The 24,143-nt window shown below is 41.6% G+C and overlaps 1 protein-coding gene across 3 annotated transcripts in view; it reads left to right on the top strand.

Annotated features, from left to right (window-relative positions):
* Nucleotides 1–24,143, top strand: part of SCYL2 (SCY1 like pseudokinase 2) — a 1,725,360-nt gene that overhangs the window by 425,848 nt on the left and 1,275,369 nt on the right. For all 3 annotated transcript variants that reach the window (XM_044087896.1, XM_044087898.1, XM_044087897.1), the window contains exon 4: nucleotides 13,487–13,631. In XM_044087896.1, the coding sequence (XP_043943831.1) occupies nucleotides 13,487–13,631 (145 nt within the window). The remainder of the gene's footprint in view (nucleotides 1–13,486; nucleotides 13,632–24,143) is intronic.

Below are 24,143 nucleotides of genomic sequence, written 5' to 3'. Positions count from 1 at the left end.
CTACCACCGCATGGTGAGCCCATGGCCACTCCAGATTTTTGTAAATATATATCTCCTTCAAAGGCCATAAAGTTGTCTGAGTTTCAATCAAATAAATAATTTCTTCGGAGACCTTCTTGTAAACTAAAAAGTCCCTAATCCATTCGAGACCTAGGGTCTTGGGGTATCACGGTATATAAATCCTTTGTCTATAGTGACAAAGCATGCTTCAGACTGGTATTCAATATCATTAATGTTGTGTAAAAAGCTTCACGAATCTCTACAGATTTGTGGTTCAGATTCGATGAGGGGTTTTAAGACACTATCAACATATTTAGCACATGCGTACGTAACCAACCCCCGCCCATCAACAATTGGTCTAAAGGGTGGATTTTGGATAGACTTGTGCAATTTGGGAGTGCCAAACAGGGCTGGTATCTTTGGTGCTATCATGGATAAATATTGATGCAGGTCTATGTCAATGGATGCTTCTAAAAATAAATCTTCTAAGATCTCCCTGATTTTCTTATAGGCTCCATTGACTTCATTAATGGATACTTTAATGTAAGTAGCTGTATCCAAATGCTTCCTCATGCATTCAACATAATCATCATGTTCCATGAAAACCAGCCCTCCACCCTTATCAGGCTTCATTACTCGGATGTTACATTCGTTCAGTAAAGAGATAAATTCATACTCCGATACTTAAATATTCATATTGCTATTGAGCCGGCACCTACTGTTGTTAGCCATTACTCTAAAATCCATCTCACACATTCTTTCGAATAGGTTAAGGCTTGGATGTAATGGTGGATTGAAAACACTGGACACTCTTATAGAACTGATTAAAGAAGTATTTTCACCTAATAGTACATTCAGGTTTAACTTACGAACAAATAGTTTTAAATGTATAATGGTCTTAACTAAATCAATTTTTTTGCTGGGTACAAAAGATAAACCCTATGAAAAAAAAGTCCACCAAGTCTTGGGTAATGTTCATCTTCGTAAAGTTATATATACTAAAGTCTCCCTCTGAACTTTGGTGTATAGAGGGCTTAAAAAGATAACTCAATTCATGCCTTATCTCTTCCGCTGTCTTTGTCTGTTTCGTGATGATGGTTGTTTTCTGTTTGATGGCCGATTGTTCGATTGCCCATTGGGGTTCCTGTAAAAACCCTGCTGGCTAGATGTAGGTGCCATGTTAGTGTTGTTTGTTATTTGGACCGCTATGCTGGTTGTTGTTAGATGCTATATTGTTGTTCCTAGAATTATTGTTATTATTAAGTCTTTCACTTCGTCTCAGAGGTTGTTTTCCATTGATGGGTCATTATAACCTAACCCATACATTTCTAGAGTTATAAGAACACTACTAATAAAAGTTAAACTGAAAAAAAAAATGCAGTCTGGAAATCATCTCAGGTTATGTGGCCAAACTACAGTGCTGCTAGGTGCAATCTGCTATGTTCTCCCTGACTGCAGTTGACTTGCAACCCTGCTCCTTTGCTCACTCACATCACCAGGAATATAGTGAGGAATAGAGATGAAGCCTGTAAGACTTGGCTCGATAATAAAACAGAAAACAGTCTTCAACAGTGTCAGATCAAACCTGACAAATAACTTTATTACTCCAATTTGTAAAATAGATGCTACAAAAATTCTAGACCGTTCTAGGTCATCATATCTAAAATACTACACCCTGACTCGGATGTACAACCAAACTTTAAACCCAGTTTCACACCGGAAGAAACAACCAACACTTTCAATGATTATTTTATTTCTAGCAACTTCACAACCAAACTCAAAACACCTCAACTTCCTTAAATAACCTGACCACATCCCACTCGGTTTCATTTCACAGGTTTACTAATACTCCATCTTTTTCCTTTCAACCAGTTTCTGTCACAACAATCAAGAATTACCTCAAACAAATTAAACCAAGCACACTAGCTCCAGATGGAATTCCTGTTGACTTCCTAAAGATAGCAGCCAGCTCAATTTCCTTTCCAATATCCATTCTCATAAATAGGTCTGTTCAGGAATCACATGTCCCAGCTTTTTGGAAAATAATCTTACATCATCCCACTTCCAGAGGGAGGCAACTCCAATGATGCATTCAACTTTAGACCCATTGCCATACTCTCCCCACTTTCAAAAATCTGTGAAAAAAATGCATTCACAATCAGTTAATGACTTGTTTACAAACCAACAACCTCATTATCCCCACAAACATGGTTTCTGACTAGGGTATAGCACCACCACAACTCTCCTAAACCTCAACACTATTAACCCAACTAGAATCAAAGACCAACTGGTTTCTGCCATATTTCTAGATTTATCCAAAGCTTTTGATACCGTTTCCCATAGCTTACTTCTAAAACAACTCTCTTCACTTAGCCTCCACCTACTGGTTTTCCAACTTCCTTTCCAATAGACCGCAGTCTGTTAAATGGATTAATAGTTATCCTTCCTTCTTGTCAAAATGTATTTTCTAAGGTTCCAAACTGGGGCCACTGCTTTTCAATATATTTACCAATAGCCTACTCTGCCAAATGTCAAGCATCCCTTATGCAATATGTTGACGACTTTACATTAGTCTCTTCTGCCAGAAACCCAGTTACTGTTCAACACATCACCCAAGAGTCAATTTCATCACTTGAAAGCTGTCTAAACAGCTTACAGCTTCTACTCAAGCAGAACAAAGCTGTTTATTCCTCCCAAAAGCCCTTACACACCTCAAACAAAATCCTCATGCAAAGCTACTAGGCATGACAGTTGATGATAACGTGTTGCACATGCAAGTTAAATGTCTGGTTATCAAAAAAAAATTAAAAATTAGGGAGGCACCAAAGAACAAAAAAAAACTACTTAACTGACTCATCCAAGAAACCCCTAGCTTCTGTACTCCTACTCTCTCCGCTTTACTGTATGGCTCCCCAGTACTGCTTAACCTTCAAGCTTCCATTCAGAATGAAATAAACCAGCGCTACAACAAAATAGCAAAATTTGCCACTAACTCATCATACAGAATCCATCATTGCTTATCCCCGAAACAGCTTGATTAGCTAGAATTACCCAAGTAACTCACTCGGACCCAGCTACTCCTATTCCACAAAATAATATACAAACCAGAACAAAACAAAGCCCTACTAGACTTATTACACACACACACACACACACACATATATATATATATATATATATATATATATATAAAATATACACATACCCCCCTACCCCCCCCCCCCCAATCTGGACCATTTTGATCTGAAAACAATGTGCTCCTCACTACCAGCAAACCACATCTGTCAGCGGGAAACTGTCTCTGTTCTAGATATGTAGCCCACTCCTGGAACTTTTCCCCCTTATCCCTTAAATATACAGGCAATATTTCCAATTTCAGGACCCTTCTAAAAAATGTCTGTTACTTGCACCTGTACAACTCTCAAAACAGATGCATGACTACTGACTCACTATATCTATGCCTGTCACACTCTTAATTCACTTGCACCTCCATATCTTACCAGTTACTAAATGGCCTGACATCAAAAGATGCTCTTAGTGTAATGATACTATACTATTAATGTATGCTGTTCTACCTCTTCAGCCAATATTTTTCTACTATTTATTCTTCCTTCTAATGTCTTTCTGTAACACTTTCATTTCTCTAATAACAATCTCTTTCTCTTTCTCTCTCTCTCTGCCAGATACCTTGCATACCTCCGTTATAATTTTCTTTGATAGGTACTATAGGGTGCCCGAAGCTCATAAGTATTTGTTTAAGAGTCCTAGGGCGGACCCAGAAACTGTTTCTCAGGGGCCTAAAGGTGTTAAAGCCTCTGTGATTAGAAATCCTGTTCCCACTGACAAAGAGGCGAGGGCTTTGGATAGGTGGGGTAGAAACTGTATACTTCTTCCACTCTAGCCATGAGAGCATTGAATTGTCAGTTTCACATGCTGAAATATCAAAATTATCTCCTTTCACAATTGAAATCTAAGGTGGATGCTTTGGCGGAAGGTATTGAGTGTAAAGAGTTGCTGGATTTGGTTTATGTGTCTGAACAAGTGGGCAAGCATTCTTTGCAATGTGGCTTTGATGCTGTGCAGGCCTCCTCGAGGGTGGCTGCCACTAGTTCTGTTCTGCGCAGGCATGCCTGGTTGAGGGATCAGAATTTGGCTGAGCATGTTAAGACAAGGATTTTGGATGCACCTTTACAGTCTGATGTGTTGTTTGGTTCGCCTGTGGAAGCAGTTTTAAAGAAAATGGAGGACAAAGCTAAGTCTATGCAAACTGTTAAGGATTTTTTGCAAGTACAGCCACCGAAGTTTAGTAGAAATTGGCCTGCTAAGGGGTGGACATATCCTGCTTATGACTCCCAGTCTAGGGGTAGGTCTAGGCAGTGGTAGGGGCACGGCTCAAGGTTCTTTTAGGTCTAGAACAGGGAGTTCACCTGCTCAGACTTCTGGTGAGGGCAGGGGTCAGTCCTTTCGTAAGCAGACCCAATGACCTGCCTTTTCAGCTGCCAGTAGATTCTCGTCTGGCAGCTCCTTTGGGAGGACGACTGTCTCTTTTCAAAGAAAATTGGGATTTCATTACTCAAGACAGATGGGTGTTGGACATTATTCACCACGGTTACAGGTTTTATTTCCATACTATGCCCCTTTCAAAGGCATGCCAGGCGTTCCTCCTCCACAAAGAAAAGAGGCTCACAAGCAAGTTTCTCAGTTACTCCAAATGGGGCAATTCAGCCAGTCCCTGTATCAGAAAGGGGCCTAGGATTTTATTCCGCATGTTCCTAGTACCAAAGAAGGGAACACGTGGAGACCAATTTTGGATTTATCTCTCCTCAACACTTATCTGGACATTCCCAAGTTCAAGATGTTGACGTTACAACAGCTTTTACCTCTGCTGGGCAAAGATCACTGGATGGTAACTTTAGATCTCAAGGAAGCTTACCTTCATGTGCCTATCAGGCTAAGTTGCAGGAAGTATCTGCGGTTTCGAGCTGGAGATTCTCATTATCAGTTCTCTGCATTGCCCTTTGGCTTATCTACTGCCCAGAGTATTCACAAAGGTTCTGGCTCAGTGATAGCTTACTTCAGGCTACAAGGAATTCAAATCTATCCTTACTTGGACGACTGCCTGATTCTGGCTCAAGAAAAGAAGACCTTCTACAGCATCTGGAATATGTTATAGCAGTGCTAAGATGCCTAGGGTATTCTGTGAACGAAATAAAGTCCAGTCTAGTACCCTCCCAAGACATGTGCTTTCTGGGTGTGAGACTGAATACAGCAGCCCAGATGGCCTTTTTAACCCCGGACAAACAAATGAGTCTATCACTTTACTTCCATCAACTATCTCATCAGTCCGTGCTGACTGCAGGGACAGTCCTTCAAGCATTAGGGTTCATGGCATCTTGTATTCTGGTGCTTCCCAATGCCAAACTGCATATGAGGAAGTTACAATGGTATCTCTAACATGTATGGACACAGCACTGCCAGGATTTAGACACTGTCATTCCCATAATACCTTGCCTTCAAAGGGAATTTTTGTGGTGGGCTCAGGAATGTCACCTAAACAAGGGACTCTCTGTGACCCGGCCAGAGGCGAGTCAGATTTTAACGACAGATGCCTCAGACATTGCTTGGGGAGCTCATCTAAATGGAAAGTGGATACAAGACAAGTGGCCTGCCAGACTACAGCATCTACATATCAATATGAAGGAGATGTTAGCAGTCCAGTTCGCATTACTGGCTTTCAAGGAGTTACTTCTTCCAGGACAGGTGTTGATTCTAACAGACAACACAACTGTCATGTGGTACATCAACAAGCAAGGGGGGACACATTCTTATCCTCTATGCAGGCAAGCAATGATTTTATGGGAGACTGCGCTAAGCTTGCAACTAACTCTTCAGGCAAGGTTTCTGCCAGGAGCACGGAACTCCTTAGCAGATGTGTTAAGCAGACAAATCATGGATCCCCACGGTGGAAACTGGATCTTCATGTATTTCAGACATTGACAGTGTCATGGGGAACTCAGACATAGATCTGTTCGCTTCTCCACTAAACCACCAGCTGCCACAGTATTGCACAAAGGGTTTCATCACACAGCTTGGAAAGTGGATGCTCTGTCTTTCAGTTGGGAAAATCTTCATGTGTATGCCTTTCCACCTCTGCCTCTTCTTCCAAAGGTACTATTAAAGGTCAGACAAGACAGGCCAAGGATGATTTTGATAGCTCCAGATTGGCCTCGGCAACACTGGTACCCACTACTACGGAGTCTGGTAAAGAAGCCTCCATGGCCTTTACCTCTGATTCCTCATCTGTTATCTCAGAAGGACGGTCATCTGCTCAATGTCAAGCTTCACTCTCTTCATCTAACGGCCTGGCATATTCTGTGTTGAAACACAGCAGGTCTCAACTTCCTCAACAAGTTTTGAATGTGATTATGGAAGCTAGACGACCTAGTACAAGGAGAGTGTACGCAGCAAAATGGAAGAGATTTTTATTTTGGAGTACAGCAAAGAATTTGGAGGTTTCTGAGCCTAATTTGGGTGTGGCTCTTCAATATCTTACCGAGTTATTGGACAAAGGGTTGTCCTCTTCTATTAAGATTCATGCTGCAGCAATTTCTGCTCACTATGATTGTGACCCACCTTTGTTTTCGCATCCTTTGTTCAAGCAGTTTCTTAGAGGGGCAAAGAATATAAGACCCCCACGTAGAGCTCCTACTCCTGCTTGGGATCTCAATTTTATGTTGGAAAAACTTACTCTACAACCTTTTGAGCCTGCGGCTACTGCTGAATTGAAATATTTGTCATGGAAGACTGCTTTTTTGTTGGCTATTACTTCTGCAAGACGGGTGTCTGAGTTGCAGGCCCTTCTGGCAGTCGAGCCCTTTTTGATTTTCCATAAGGATAGGGTATCATTACGTACTAATCCTTCCTTTATGCCTAAGGTGGTTTCTAGTGTGGCTTTAAACCAAACTATTCATTTGCCTACTTTTTATGCAGACCCCCAAAATAAAGGGAAAGATTTTGCATACTTTAGATGTACACAGGCAATTGCGTTATTACTTAAGCAGGACTAAGGATTTTAGGCAGTCTCAGCAGTTGTTTGTTTCTTTTGCTTTGAGTTACAGGGCAAGCCTGTGTCAAAACAAACTATTTCTAGGTGGATTGGCTTTGGATTGCATTTTGTTATTCCCATCATGGCAAGGAGGTTCCAGCTGGGTTTAGGCCTCATTCCACTAGGGCTACTGCCACTTCTACAGCATTTCTACGGGGGGTGGCAACTAAGGATATTTTGGAAGCAGCTACTTGGAGTTCAGTGCATACTTTCTCTAAGCATTATCACCTTCCTATCTACTCTAAGTCTAGGGCTGGTTTTGCCACAGCTGTTTTGCAAGGCATGTTGTCAGCGCCTGCTTCATTATGAGTCGCCTGCCGCCGTTAGCTCAGCTTTGGGATTCTACGCAATAGTAAGAACTGCAGCAATGGAAAAGCGAAGAACATAGTACAGTTTTGTACCTACCATAAATGTAGATGTTCGAGGATTCCATTGCTGCAGTCCAATTTACCCTCCCTCCTTCCCCTCTGTGTTTAGGGGTGGTAGTGTAGGTGAGTTTACCTGCTTATATTTTTGTATATATTGTGCATGTTTTGGTGCAGGTATTTTGGGCCTTGTCTTTTTAGGGTCTTCTGACATCTGGGGCAAGAAAAGACTGAGGATATGACGCCGGTCATGCGCATTAGTACCCTGGCGTACTGGCGTCAGTCTAATGCGCCCTGACCGGCGTCAAGCCTATACTCTGGTATTCGGGCCGACTGGATGCGGACTATACCCAATAGTAAGGACTGCAGCAATGGAATCCTCGAACATCTACATTTATGGTAGGTACAAAACTGTACTTTGCCATGTTAGTGTTGTTGTTTGTTATTTGGACCGCTATGCTGGTTGTTGTTAGATGCTATATTGTTGTTCCTAGAATTATTGTTATTATTAAGTCTCTCACTTCGTCTCAGAGGTTGTTTTCCATTGATGGGTCATTATAACCTAACCCATACATTTCTAGAGTTATAAGAACACTACTAATAAAAGTTAAACTGAAAAAAAAAATGCAGTCTGGAAATCATCTCAGGTTATGTGGCCAAACTACAGTGCTGCTAGGTGCAATCTGCTATGTTCTCCCTGACTGCAGTTGACTTGCAACCCTGCTCCTTTGCTCACTCACATCACCAGGAATATAGTGAGGAATAGAGATGAAGCCTGTAAGACTTGGCTCGATAATAAAACAGAAAACAGTCTTCAACAGTGTCAGATCAAACCTGACAAATAACTTTATTACTCCAATTTGTAAAATAGATGCTACAAAAATTCTAGACCGTTCTAGGTCATCATATCTAAAATACTACACCCTGACTCGGATGTACAACCAAACTTTAAACCCAGTTTCACACCGGAAGAAACAACCAACACTTTCAATGATTATTTTATTTCTAGCAACTTCACAACCAAACTCAAAACACCTCAACTTCCTTAAATAACCTGACCACATCCCACTCGGTTTCATTTCACAGGTTTACTAATACTCCATCTTTTTCCTTTCAACCAGTTTCTGTCACAACAAAGAAATACCTCAAACAAATTAAACCCAGCACACCAGATCCAGATGGAATTTCTGGTGATTTCATAAAGACAGCTGCCAGCTCAATTTCCTATCCAGTATTCTTTCTCATAAATAGGTCTGTTCAGGAATCACATGTCCCAGCCTTATGGAAATAATCTTACATCATCCCACTTCCAGAGGGAGGCAACTCCAATGATGCATTCAACTTTAGACCCATTGCCATTCTGTTCCCACTTTCAAAAATCACTGAAAAATGCATTCACAATCAGTTAATGACTTGTTTACAAACCAACAACCTCATTATCCCCACAAACATGGTTTCTGACTAGGGTATAGCACCACCACAACTCTCCTAAACCTCAACACTATTAACCCAACTAGAATCAAAGACCAACTGGTTTCTGCCATATTTCTAGATTTATCCAAAGCTTTTGATACCGTTTCCCATAGCTTACTTCTAAAACAACTCTCTTCACTTAGCCTCCACCTACTGGTTTTCCAACTTCCTTTCCAATAGACCGCAGTCTGTTAAATGGATTAATAGTTATCCTTCCTTCTTGTCAAAATGTATTTTCTAAGGTTCCAAACTGGGGCCACTGCTTTTCAATATATTTACCAATAGCCTACTCTGCCAAATGTCAAGCATCCCTTATGCAATATGTTGACGACTTTACATTAGTCTCTTCTGCCAGAAACCCAGTTACTGTTCAACACATCACCCAAGAGTCAATTTCATCACTTGAAAGCTGTCTAAACAGCTTACAGCTTCTACTCAAGCAAAACAAAGCTGTTTATTCCTCCCAAAAGCCCTTACACACCTCAAACAAAATCCTCATGCAAAGCTACTAGGCATGACAGTTGATGATAACGTGTTGCACATGCAAGTTAAATGTCTGGTTATCAAAAAAAAATTAAAAATTAGGGAGGCACCAAAGAACAAAAAAAAACTACTTAACTGACTCATCCAAGAAACCCCTAGCTTCTGTACTCCTACTCTCTCCGCTTTACTGTATGGCTCCCCAGTACTGCTTAACCTTCAAGCTTCCATTCAGAATGAAATAAACCAGCGCTACAACAAAATAGCAAAATTTGCCACTAACTCATCATACAGAATCCATCATTGCTTATCCCCGAAACAGCTTGATTAGCTAGAATTACCCAAGTAACTCACTCGGACCCAGCTACTCCTATTCCACAAAATAATATACAAACCAGAACAAAACAAAGCCCTACTAGACTTATTACACACACACACACACATATATATATATATATATATATATATATATATATATATATATATATATATATATATATATAAAATATACACATACCCCCAATCTGGACCATTTTGATCTGAAAACAATGTGCTCCTCACTACCAGCAAACCACATCTGTCAGCGGGAAACTGTCTCTGTTCTAGATATGTAGCCCACTCCTGGAACTTTTCCCCCTTATCCCTTAAATATACAGGCAATATTTCCAATTTCAGGACCCTTCTAAAAAATGTCTGTTACTTGCACCTGTACAACTCTCAAAACAGATGCATGACTACTGACTCACTATATCTATGCCTGTCACACTCTTAATTCACTTGCACCTCCATATCTTACCAGTTACTAAATGGCCTGACATCAAAAGATGCTCTTAGTGTAATGATACTATACTATTAATGTATGCTGTTCTACCTCTTCAGCCAATATTTTTCTACTATTTATTCTTCCTTCTAATGTCTTTCTGTAACACTTTCATTTCTCTAATAACAATCTCTTTCTCTTTCTCTCTCTCTCTCTCTCTCTCCATGTCCTTAATTTTCCCTCCTGCTCATTACTCCTCCTCATCACATTCTTTTACTCTATTTTGGCAGCAGAATTCTCTATTATTTCTGACCCCCATATAAAATTGGAAATGTAATCAATAGTTTAAAAAACTGTGTATTAGTTTGTCATGGGCTTTCCACTTCTGCACAGTTTCTTGTTACTTGCAGTTCATATTGTATTCCTGACCATAGTACATCCTAGCAGTATTCTATAAATGTTTCTTAATCTGTTTGTGCTCCATCTATTATGGGGATCTTCTCCCCTTGTATATAATTTACTTACTGGAAAATGTGTTTTATGCCTGTTTGCAGAGCATTTCTCCCCAGTTCATTGTAAAATATTTAATCTGTTACAGGGTTTTTCTCAGCTGACTTGTCGGACTTTCCTGGTTACCAAAGGACAAATGCAATAAAATAAAAAAATTGCAGATTTCAAGGCATACACATCTTCCCTTATCTGGACGATTGCCGATATCAGCCCGAACCAGTCAAGATTGTCTAGCAGACATGCATTATATCATGAATCCTCTTGGCAATCCTGATTCATTCTTAAATCTGAAAAAAGGTATCCCTTGTTTCAGCTTGCAGTATTTTTGGGATGCCTTCTCAAGACATCTCTCAGTGTTCAGTATCTTATTTTAACTTTGTGGATGATAGGCTTTTGATCCCTTTTAGCCACTTTTTTTTGAAGACCTAAGTATTGAAGGAAGTTCATAGTAACAGGTATTCTTATCCAAATGGAAAGAATTTCTTCTTAGATCCTGGATCCTGTTATCAGCTGTGACGTCAATCTATGGTTTGGTTCTTCATTGCCAGTGCAAATTGCTGAAGTCTGGCCTTGCATGCACTTCAGTAAAAGTGTACCTTTTGGCCATTTCAGTATGTTTGCCAGTGGATTCCCCTGCTTCATCTTTTTCTCAAGTCAAACAAATTTTAATTGGTATTTTGCATATCAGACCATCAAGAAAATGTGTGGCTTCTTGAGACTTAAGTTTTGAAGATTTAACTCAACTTCCCTTTGAGTCTGTGGTCACCTCTTCGCTAATGTTTCTAATCTGGAAGAAGACCTTACTGGTAGCCTTAGCTTCTGCTTAACTGGCGTCTATGTTATAGTCCCTTATGACTATTCAGACTTTTTTTCAAGTTTTCCTAGGGACTGTGCCGTATGAAGGCAAGAAAAAGGAACAGCCAGTATCTAAACAAACTGTTTCCAGATGACTTTTCCATTCCTCTGTCTTCTGTTATTCCAGTCATGGCAAAAATCAACCTCAGAATGTTAAAGTTCATTCTACTAGAGCAGTTGTCATGTGTGGTTTTCCTAGGAAGGGACAGTGTGTGTATCTATACTAGAAACAGCAACTTGGTTCTCACTTCATACTTTACCAAGCATTACAAGTTGGATTCTATTTCCAAAGCCAGGGCAAGCTTCACCATGACTGTTCTTAAGGGGAATCCTGAACTCTTGTCTTTCTCTACTCATCCTTTGTTCTTGAACTTTGGCATTTGTCTCGTATGTAAGGTCTTGAACAGAGGTATAGCTAGGGTACAGTAAAAGGGGCAACTGATCCCGGACACAGGGTGGTAGGGGGAGCAGTAGGGAGACGCCAGTCAATTGGTAGAGCATGACCGGTATTCAGTTCTCTAGTGATATTTCTGAATGTCCATACAGAAATTCATTTTCAGGACTGCAGAACTGAAGAGCTTCATCGCTTCGTGTGTGGTAAAGTTGTAGTAAGCTGCTTGATACCAGTGTAGCAAGTGGCTTGCTACAGTTTTAAAAGTAGAACAGAAGCTTTTTTTTTATTTTTTGCGTTCCTCAACTTACAGTTCAGGTATGCCAAATTTGAGAATGGCATGCTTTGGCAATAGTAACAGCGTTCTAATAAAGAACATGGTACAATTTTATAGTTGGCTTACCATGGCAGTAGATGTTCAGATAGATTTGTTGTTGTTGTGTCTTCCCTGGAAAATGATCCTTCATGGTGTCAGTGCAGGAAAAACATGTTGGGTTCATAGACTTTACTGGGAACACGACCACTCATGTGCAAATATTATACCCAAGGTAATATCATGGTGGGAAAGACCAAATTTATTTGGGCCTTGATTTACAAATACGTTTCTGAACTTTTTTATTAAAAAAAAATCCCAGAATGGCAAGCAGGAAAGTGCATTGCAGCACTTGCCAAATGCTGCAGTTTATATGGGAAGGTTGTAATATCACTTTAAACTTGCAAATAAAAATGATAAAAAAATTTCACCTTGGCTGCAAGAACCTTTCATGGGAACTGAAGCAAGTGAAAAACAACCACTATATTAGCATGCCAAGTGTGTACAGACCAGTGAAGGAACAAAGAACAGCATCAGTTAGTTAATCTATGTCACTACATTTCCAGTTTAATTCAGCATTTTTCTCTTTTGGTTGTATAGTATCAAGTTGCAAGATCTATACCTTGGAATATTTTTAGTATTTGTTTAATTTCTGTCAGTATTTGAAGCACATTAATGTTACAATAATTAGAAATGTGACATTCAGGAAAAAGAAGCATGATATTCAGGAAAAAATGCCAGTAGGCTAGTCTTATTTCTGCATCCATCTCTTTGTATTGAGAGTATTGTCATGACTTGCCTTGATTTTGTACAAAATATACACTTTGCTCAACATTTGTCTAGTTGCTTCAGGTATATGTCTGTCTGTTTACACCAGAGTGATCTTTTTTAAGTCAAATTTGTAAATGAGTGACCAAGGTAATAAATGAGCAATTACTAATTACTGTAAAAGCTGTATAAAATCCCTTCCATTAATATATTTAAGGACCCTCATAATTTAGGACTGATGTGTGTATAACATTTTGTGAATTAAAAGAAAACTGAGTGAATTTGAAATAGGTAAGGCAGAATTGTTGTATTAGTATCACAGGATTATTTGTGCAGTCATTTTTGGCACGTTGTGAAGTACTTGAATATTTTGTAATTGTTTGAGGTCTAGAATAAGGAAAAGTCTATTGATTAAACTAATAATTGACATTCTTATCCCTTTTTGTTTTTTTCTGTATTTGCACAGGGACTGCCTAGCATTTTGTACAGAGCCCATCTTTGCAAGTTTAGCAAATGTCCTTGGCAGTTGGGATAACCTTCCCTCTCCTGTACCTGCTGAAATCAAGGATCATAAACTTTATGATATTGAAACTAAATATGGACTTCTGCAGGTATGTTATGATGGAATTTCACTGTTGAATTTAATCTGGATTTATTAAGAATGATATAATATTCAAGTAGAATAAACAAAACAAATTGAAAGTATTGAAGGCATGTCTAGCCCAAGGGTAAGTTTCAAGTGAAAGTAGAAAGGGGAGTAAAGCAGAAAGATGAGCTGGTTACTCTTTAGCAGTGTTACTGTCCTCAGTCTGATTACTCATTCATGGCCATTTCTTCACTGCACTGCAGTAAACATTACCCATTGCTGTGCTTTGCTCCCCTTTCTGCTTTCACATGAAGCTTAAACTTCTGCCAGCCATGCCTTCACTACATTCTTTTCTTTGTCTTAATAGAAGTGAAGATATTTATAAGTAGTAAGGCAAGACAGCAATTTTGTGAAAGGGTTTTCAACCCAAGGAAATAATTGAGGTGTAGTGGAACAATGTGAAAAAGGTTTTTACTATTATAAAAAGTGGAAATGTTTGTCCCAGCTAGTCTTTCTACTGATTTGTTTGCTAAATATGCAACCCCATTAGGCCAGAGTGAATCTTTTCATGGGTACCCCAAGATTACAGTGTGGAAAATAAACCGCTATCAATAACACAGTAGGCCAATGTAAACGGAGGGAATCAGATGATCATACAGTGAAGCTCTGAAGAAGCTTATAACCTTAATCCATTGTACAAAGCTATCAGAACACTTCCAACAGTCTTTCTAATAAATATTGAAAGAGTTTAGGTATCAGTTGCTATCCTAATTTGCTAGATTTACAGGTCTGGAACCTGAATTCAGGTTGTGAAACGTGAAGTACAGCTTAATGCATAAAGAATGAAATCGTGAAGTGTTTGCTAAGTGTAGAGTAGTCAATCTTCTTTTGTTACGTGCCATATCTGTTTTTCAAAACAGTCGTATAGGAACCTTTTGTTTAGTGTATTGCATCAGTCTTCATCGTAACCTAGGCAGATTTCTCTTGAGTTTGCGGTTAGATTTGTTGATATGCTTCTTGGTGATTCTGCTGCATCACAATGTACTGCTAAACGTTTTATTTATAAAAAATTTTCTCAGCTTCCCATATGCAGAGTGTAGCTAATCTGTATAGCAAGGTAGCATATGCTGAGTCTGCACTCTGTATCACTGAAACAGTGCTGTAGTATTTACATATATAGTACGGTATTTCAAACTATATGGCATTTGTTTAGTTATTGAGTAATATTGGACTCCTCTTGGCCTCAGGGACTTCAGCACATTAAGCTTGTCAACAGCTAATTCTTAAGTCCTTGCAAATTCATATTAATGTTAAGTTGTCAATCTCGCCTTCATTCTTGCTTGATGGGTTCGGAGCCGATCCTCGGCTCCGACTCGGCACTTGCTAAGCTCGAGAGTCACTTTTACCAGCTCGAGGCAGCCCCATATCCCATGATGCAAGGCGGTAAGTACCCAGATCTTGTTTGCCGCTTCGCTGATGAGGTCCTCCTTTTACCAGCTCCTGGTAAGTGAATTATTACTTTACTATTTTAACCCCTTTTTTCAAAAAAACCTTAAATTATTAGTTTTAACTTAATTTTAATACCTTTCTGACAGAAAATTTCCCTGTCTTTTCTAAACTTTTAGTCAGACTAAAACCCATCCCCCCCCCCACCCCCCCTGTTAGGGTGTGTGTGTGTGTCTGTTAGTAATACCTTTTGGTATATTTAATTTTATTCCTTGGACTGGTGTGTGTGTGTTTGTTTGCACCATGTCTAAGGAAAGGGTCTCAGGCTTTAAGAAGTGTGACTCGTGCTGTCAGAAGATGTCTCTGACAGACGGTCACACTTCTTGCCTGTACTGTCTGGGGCCTCTTCACCTGCAGGACTCCTGTGCTATATGTCATTCTTTTAGCCAGAGAGTCCTGCAGGAAAGAAGAAATAAATTGATTTTGAGGGGATTCTTAAGCCGGAGGGCTCTCCGGCTAAGTCGGCCCCATCTAAGACTTCTAAGTCTTCCAAGGCCCAGGCTTCTGTGTCCAAGCCTGTGGCCTCTGCTCCGACTCATTCAGAGTCGAGATCGGCTCCGGCTGGAGCCGATTCTGGGTTATCTAAACCTTTGGCACCGATGGCTATTGGTGCCGACTCTGGTTCGACCACTTCGGTGTCGGCTCCGATCGGTTCTGACCACCATGTGGCCCAGGCATCGGTGTCGGCTCCGATCGGCTCCGACACCCTTACAGTTATGGCTGTATCGGCTCCGGCTGGAGCCGATACATCGAAGCTACCTGTCGGTGCCGATAAGTTGTCGGCTCCGACAGTTTCAGTAGTTTCATCGGCTCCGATGGTTCCTTCGAGGAAAAGGTCTAGGTCCCCTTCCTTGGAGCCAATACTTTCGGCTCCGGCTTCGCCTCTCCTCTCGGAGCGGAGCCATCGGAGCCGATCTTCAAGGTCATCCAGGCTTTCTGACCATGATTTGGAGAGAGTGGTCAGTAGACTACTAAAGTCACAGGTACTGGCCCAAATGCTACATAGTCCGTCTCAGCAGACGACTATTAGTCCACACCCCATTGCAGTTCCTCCTTCGACTCTACCCCAGAGTTTGGAGTTGGAGTCTTTGGGAATAGTTTCTGCTACGGCTGAGGGACAGATACCCCCTTCTGCTCCTTCAGCCTCTACTCTTATCTCCTCTTCGAGACCTTCCTTAGAGGGATTCGTGGCGGGCTTCCCTGGTCTCCTCCGAGGGGGTGAGTGGCATCGGACCCTTGTCCGACCCCGCTCTTCCCCTTGGAGCCTCGGCCTTGGTGAGCTCAGCTCCGACATCTGCCTCGGAGCCTTCCTTTTCGGTGGGTCCTGGAGTTCCTAGCTCTTCGGAGCGGGTTCTCTCGGACCTCCCTGGGAGGGGAGCCTTCGAGGTGATGAAGAGTGTGCTGGCCTCTGGACTCAGCCAGCAGTCTGTTCCCTTAGCTCCTCCCTCTATAGTGCCTGTTGACACCTCTGCCACTTCTCTTGCTCCCGGACCCAGAGATCCTCCGCCTCAGGTTTCCCCACTGGGAATATCCCCCTCTTCTGAGGATTCTCCTGATTTGTCGGGTGATCCTCCGTGAAAGAGGACTTGTAAGAGGAAACACGTAGACTCCCCCGAGTCTATCACTTCCGATACTGACTTTGATGAGTCAGAGGGATCCCCAAGATCCCCCTCTGAGGATGTCTCCTTCTCAGACATCCTAGAACTCCTTAGACAGAGGGGAAACTGGCCCACCAACAATCCCTCTGAGGATGAGTCAGTATACCTGGAGGCATTTGGATCTCGGCCCTCCACCTCCTGGGTGTCTCTGCCTTTCGACCCCCTTATGCAGGTTATTGCTCGAAAGGCGTGGACTGCTCCTGACTCTGTAGAGCCTGTCCCTAGGAGGCCTTCTAAATTTATTACTGCCCCGTCGGACAAGCAATTCCTTACAAAAGGTGTCCCCGCTGATGCCATGGTGGTGGTGGCTGCCACCAAGAAGGAACTTGCAGATCCTTCCGTACCTGTCCATCCTCCTAATAAGGACTCTAGGACCATGGATAGATATGGTAAGCAGATGTTTTCTTCAGCGACCTTTGCTATGCGTTCGCTGAACTATCTTTGTCACTTCACCAGACGCCAAAGGGATATCCTTAAGGAGCTAGGTGAAGTTGTGCAGGATCCTACAGCTGCGGGGCTCAGGAAAAATTGCTTCGCAGCTAGGAACCCTTAACTCCATTGCAAACTCCTCCATGCGGCTTTATCATATGCTGCTGATGGAGCGAGTAGGGCGCAGGTACAGGTGTGGCTCTTAGGCGCCAAGCCTGGATGCGACTATGTAATTTTGCAGATCCCTTTAAGGCGTCCTTCACAAACTCTCCCTTTGATGGGTCAGCTCTGTTTGGCCCTCAAGTGAAGGAAACGTTGACCAGGTGTGAGCAGGACGGCAAAACTCTTTCTGCCGTAGGGGTCCGCTTTTCCACCCCTTCTAGACCTTATCCCAAAGGACAGAAGGGTGGCAAAATGTGGTTCCGCAAATCCCAAGGAGTCACGCCGGATTCACGTGGTCAGTTTACCCCTAGAGGCAGAGGGGTAACAACAACAGACGCGCTCTAGAGGCAGAGGGGTCCACAAAACCAGGGAAACAGAGAGTCTCTCTCTGACAAGCCCTTTCAGCATCCCTGAGATGTTGCCCGGCTGTCCCTCCTTGGAGGCAGTCGGGGGAAGACTATCACTGTACCCAGAAGCCTGGCGTTCTCTCACTCAAGACAGATGGGTACAGTCGATCATATCCGAGGGTTACAAAATTCCTTTCGAGGAAAGTCCTTTCTATCCCTCAAATTCCCTTCCAGACGTACCACCCAGTCTAAGGGAAATTGCAGAGTTGGAAGTCTCAAAACTACTGCAAAAAAGAGCCATTCAGCCAGTTACAACAGACCATTCAGAGCCCTGAATCTACTCAAGGTTCTTTTTGGTCCCCAAAAAGACGGGAGACTGGAGACCAATATTGGATCTCAGCAGACTCAACAAGTCTGTGAGAAAGACAAGATTCCGAATGGTCACTCTTCAATCAATTCTGCCCTTCTTACAGAAGGACAACTGGATGTGCTCAATAGATCTTCAGGATGCGTACTATCACATAAAAATTCACAGACGCTCCAGGAGATTTCTCCACTTTCGGCTGGGGTCCAGTCATTTCCAGTTCAGAGCCCTGCCCTTTGGTCTCACCACAGCCCCCAGAGTGTTCACCAAATGTATGGCAGTGGTCACGGCTCACCTGAGACGACAAGGATTCCAGGTGTTTCCGTATCTCAACGACTGGCTCCTGTCAGCCACCACCAGGCATCAGCTTGTTCAAGCCAGGGATTACACAATAAATCTTTGTTCTCATTTGGGCATCTCGATCAACTTCGAAAAGTCATCCTTATTGCCCTGCCAGTCTATTACTTTCATAGGCGCAAACTTAAACACTGTTCGGATGTCAGCTACCCTTACAGACCAAAGAGTTTCAGACATTCAAAGTCATGTCAGGATCATTCTAGCCAACAAGAAGGTACAGGCCAGAATGGTTCTAAAAGTATTGGGTCTCATGGCTGCGGCCATTACTCTTCTTCCCCTGGCTCGCTTCTACATGCGTCTTCTTCAGTGGATGTTGTTCACTCAGTGGTCTTACCAACAACTTCCAATGCGTCACCAAATTCTGGTGACACAGATTTGCAAAAATCATCTTGCTTGGTGGATCACTTCTCCCCAGATTCACCAAGGCAGACACTTTGTACCCCCATCCCCGGTACCCACTGTCACCCCGAATCCCTCCCTGATCGGGTGGGGGGGGGCATTATCAGGGCAGGATGGTTCATGGGACGTGGCAACCGTTCGAGTACCACCTGCACATAAATGTCCTAGAGATGAGAGCAGTGCTTTTAACGTTGCAAGCCCTCAACGACTCTCTTCCTGTAGGGACGATTGCAGTCCACACAGACAACATGTCTGTAGTTTGGTATATCAACAAACAGGGCGGAACCAAGTCCTACCCCTTGTGTCGAGAAGCTCAGACTGTGGCAATGGGCGATCTCATCTCATCGGTTTCTGGTAGCAACGCACATCCCTGGGAAAACCAACATTTTAGCGGACAGATTGAGCAGAGCTATTCTCATGCCTCACGAGTGGTCTCTCAAGCAGTCTATAGTGGAGGAGATTTTTCTGGAATGGGGTCGCCCATGTTGCGATCTTTTTGCTACTCCCCAAAACAGCAAATGCCCAGACTTCTTCTCTCTCTTCCCTCTGTCAGGCCATCCCCAGAGACGCTCTGACCCAGGATTGGCCCCAGGGACTTCTTTATGCCTTTCCTCCCTTTCCTCTAATCCCTCAGGTTATCCAGAAAGCTACCGTTTTGAGAGCCAAAATGATTCTCATTGCTCCTTATTGGCCTCGACAAATTTGGTTTCCGTTCCTCCATCGTTACCTTTTGGTGCAGCCATGGCATCTGGACCCAGTGCCAGATCTTCTGGTTCACCAATCCGGTCAGCTGCACCGGTCTATCCCTTCTCTCAACCTCTCAGCATGGTTGCTCCACTTCCTTTGATCTCTAACCCTGTTAGAGACATCATAGTAGCTTCTTTAAAATCCTCTACCAGGAGGATTTATACAAGCAAATGGAAATGTTTCTCTTATTGGGCTAAAGCCAAGAATATCGATCCCTTCACTGCCCCAGTTCAGGCAGTTTTGGACTTCTTAGCGGAGATTTTTCATGCAGGCTCCTCTTCTTCCACAGTTAGAGTTCAACTGGCTGCTATCTCGAACTTTCATGTCGGGATCGCAGATCACAATATCATGTCCCATAGGCTTTGTAAAGCCTTCTTGAAAGGAATTTTCCTGCTAAAGCCTCCAATCAGGAATCCTCCTCCTCAATGGGATCTAAATTTAGTGCTGACATCCTTGATTCTTCCCCTTCGAGCCAGCTGTTTCTTGCTCCCTAAAATTTCTTTCTTGGAAAACATTATTCCTAGTAGCTATTACATCGGCCAGGAGGGTGTCTGAACTTCAAGCTCTTTCGGTTCGACCCCCCTATTTGGTCTTTCACAAGGACAGAGTATCATTGAGAACTAATCCGACCTTTTTGCCTAAGGTCGCCTCAAAGGCTAATTTGAGTCAATCCATTGAACTCCTGTATTTTTCCAAACTATTCTAACAGATCGGAAAAAATTACATTATCTTGATGTCCACCGCCAACTCAGATATTATTTGGACAGAACTAAACAATTTAGGAAATCCGATCAACTCTTTGTTTCCTATGCGGACAACAGGAAAGGCCTTCCTGTCTCTAAAGTGACTTTATCTAGATGGCTTTCTTCTGTCATCTCTGAAATTTATCTGCTCAGGGGAAAACAGCTGTGCTCAAAACCTAAAGCACATTCAACTAGGAGCTTAGCTACGTCTACAGCCTTTCAAGCTAGACTTCCTTTAGACACTATTTGTGCAGCGGCCACTTGGGCCACTCCTCATACTTTTGTTCCTCATTACAAATTGGACTTGGCCTCCAGGGACAGAGCCAGTTTTGGCTCTACAGTCCTCAAGAGTCTGTTCCGTTGAGCCACCCAGGATAGGGGTGCTAGGGACGCGGTCCCATCAAGCAAGAATGAAGGCGAGATTGACAACTTAACATTAAGAAGTTATGTACCTACCATAACGTTCCATGTTAGTTGTCTTCTCGCCTTCTTTCTTGCGACCCTCCCTCCTTTCCCCAGGCCTGGACAGACCTTTCTACAAGAGATTGTTATGCTGAAGACCATTCAGAACTGGTCCTTCTTTCATCCTGTAGGCTTTCTTTCTTTCTTCCTTTGGGAAGTTTTTATGCTTGGTGCTATTGCCCTTTGTCATCAAACGAGATCTGGGTACTTACCGCCTTGCATCATGGGATATGGGGCTGCCTCGAGCTGGTAAAAGTGACTCTCGAGCTTAGCAAGTGCCGAGTCGGAGCCGAGGATCGGCTCCGAACCCATCAAGCAAGAAAGAAGGCGAGAGAAGACAACTAACATGGAACGTTATGGTAGGTACATAACTTCTTATTTTCTAAAGTAATGCTCTCTCTGTCCTTAGCTTCTGCCGCCCCTTCTTTTTTAACATTTAAGTGTCTTCTGCCGTGTATCCTGTCTTTGCATTATGTGGCCATAATATTTAAATTTGTTTTACTATCAGGCCTTCCAATGAACAGTCTGGGTTCATTTCCTTCATTGTTAACTTATGCAATCTTTTTGCAGTCTATGGAATTCTCAAACGTTTCCTCAACATCCCTGTTAAGAGGCATTGTTTTTTTTTTTTCTGGCACACAGCCTTACTTCACAGTCCATTTATTAGTGGGAAAACCATAGGTTTTCTTTATATGGACCTTTATTGGCTTTGTGCTGTATTTGCTCTTTTATACTTTTTCCAGATTTGCCATAGTACCATAGCTTTCCTCCAAAAAGCAAGAGTTTTTTTTAATTTTATTTCCACTGTCACCATCTGCAAAGATGAGCCCATGAAGATAAACTCTCACTTCCTTCACCTCTTCCCCTTCTATTTGCAAAGAATTGATTGGGATAGATGGCATAGTCTTATTTTTCAAGATGGAACAGTAAGCCAGTATTTGTACTTTCTGCATCACTCTTATTAACCGAATGTTAATTTCCTCACTTTCAGAAAAGTGATGCCATTCACATATATGAGGTTGTTAATATTTCTACAGGTTTTGATTCCTGCATCAGATTCACTTAACCCATAATTTTACAGTGTATCCAGCATATAAATTAAATAAGTAGGGTGACAGTATACAACCCTCTCATCATCAGTTACCAGTTTTGAACCAATTATTCCATATTCAACACTACCTGTTGCTTTATGGTCTACATGCATATTCTTCCAGAGACAGATGAGGTGACCCAGTACTCCATTTGTCACAATTAGTTATGGACCATCCAGTCACTTTAAATTAGTTGATAAAATGAGTCAGTGGCTTTGTGGAACTCGCTTTTTCCCTCTGTTATCCAGAGGATGTTGACAGGTTGATCTCTGTTGCCTTTGCGTCTTATAAAACCAGTCTGTACTTGTGGAATTTCTTGGTCTTTATATTGCTTGAGTGCAGATTGCAGGATGTTAAGCATTACTTTGCTAACACACGAGACGGATGCACTTGTGTGATAATTCTATCACTCTTCAGCATTGCCTTTTTAGGGATTGTAATGTTATAAATTGATCTTTTCTAATCCAATGGCCAATGCTGTGTTTTCCAAATTTGCTGGCAGATTGAGTAACACTCTAGGATTAGCATTTTACAAGAATTTGAGCAATTCAGCTGGAATTTTATCACTTCTTGCAGCCTTGTTAATAGCAAAGGTTTCCATGGCCCACTTCACTTCACAGTCCAGAATGTTTGACTCTAAATTAAAGAACGTGCTGTCACATGTATCATTGATGTTAGTGCTGTCCATATATAGTCCCTATATATTCATCCCACCTCTTCTTAATACTGTGTGCTTCTGCTTGATACCTCACTTTAACACCTTTATTGAATTATCTCTTAAGACATAGGCAAACATACATTAATGTAAAAGAAAACAAACCATTAATGTAAAAGAAAACAAACCATATCAACATGTTTCCTGCCTTACCTTAAACCTCACTCTTCCTCCTCCTCCTGAACATTATTTTGCATGTATTGTTCATATAGTTTCCATTTTTTCTCTGTGTAATTTGCTCATTTCCTTTTCTATGGATCCCACTTCCAGTTCTTTTACCTCTGTTACAGTATTCAGTACTTCAGATATAGTTGGTTTAGATGTTGATTTGCTTTTTCTAGTAATTGCTTTTTTTGGCAACCACCAAGAAATTAACTTAACAAGGCCTTACTATGTCTAGGCAATTCTGATCCAGTGTCCCACCTCAAAAATCATACCCTCTGTTCCAGCCATTTGTTCACCCAGTATTTTGGCTGTGTTCTCTGTAGGGAATTTTTAAATTTGACAACTCATTACACTCCCAAAGCATATTTTTCCAGATACTATTTTCTTCCCCATTACAGCTCCAACATTTGCAATCTACTTGAAGGATATTTTTTTGAAATCTGATTGGGGTGTAGACATACCAACACTTTCAAGGAAAAACCCTAAACCTTCTAGACTTTGTTGCATACTTGGGAACCATACAGATATCCTCCCATTGTTCCCTTGTAAATTGCTTATCCAGTCTCTGTTCTCAGACTTTTCTAACTTCCTCTGATTGAATTTTATAATTATTGTGCAATATTTTATATGTCATAGTAATTACTCATTTTTAACAGCAGTTTCTGTTTTAGATTTTAGCTGAAAACTCTACCATAGTAGGTCTTTTGCTTAGGATTCCCCAATCCCTTTTTATTTGCCTATACTCAGATATCAATCTCTGGTAGGGAAGGCAGTCTCTAGCCTGCAGTCCAAATGTCTTCTTGGCCTCATCCCATTCTGTTACCTTTCCCTGTTTAGTTATTTGGTTCCAATACCTTGTTTCCTTTGCCAGTTTTCTGCAGTAATTCCATCCTTTTCTTGCCTGTTCTTTGTACTTGCAGTCTTCCCTATTGGCTAAGTCTCCTTTCTCCATTCTCATGTTGGCTTATTTCTTAAATTGCATCCAGCTACTTAATGAATATAATGTTCTGTGTGGCTGTTACTCTCAAGAATCTTCATCCAGAATGCCACTCTCTCCTTACCCCAACACGATTCATCATCATTATCCCTTTGCACTTTTAAGTATAACTTTCTGCTCGTGTTGTATATATGAACCTTAATTGTGTGGCTCTAAAATATCCCTTCAAATAAGGTAATCTTGAACCACCTTGTTCTATTCGAAGGTTCAACTTATCCCACTTAACCTTTGCCAACCTCTCCTTCCAGATAAATTCCTTCTTCATGTCTTTATTAATTATTGTCCACAACTTCTCCTCTGGTTGATAAAAATATACTTGACCTGTATGTAAAACTAAAGGGACTAAAAGCATTTTCACTTCTTTTATCTTACTTTCCATATATATCCATAAATGA

This window comes from Protopterus annectens, chromosome 11.part0 (assembly GCF_019279795.1).
Source record: "Protopterus annectens isolate FY-2018-M chromosome 11.part0, PAN1.0, whole genome shotgun sequence".
In the NCBI taxonomy this organism is placed as follows: Eukaryota; Metazoa; Chordata; order Ceratodontiformes; family Protopteridae; genus Protopterus; species Protopterus annectens.
Note: the sequence above shows the minus strand (reverse complement) of the source record. Positions and strands in the feature narration are given on the sequence as shown.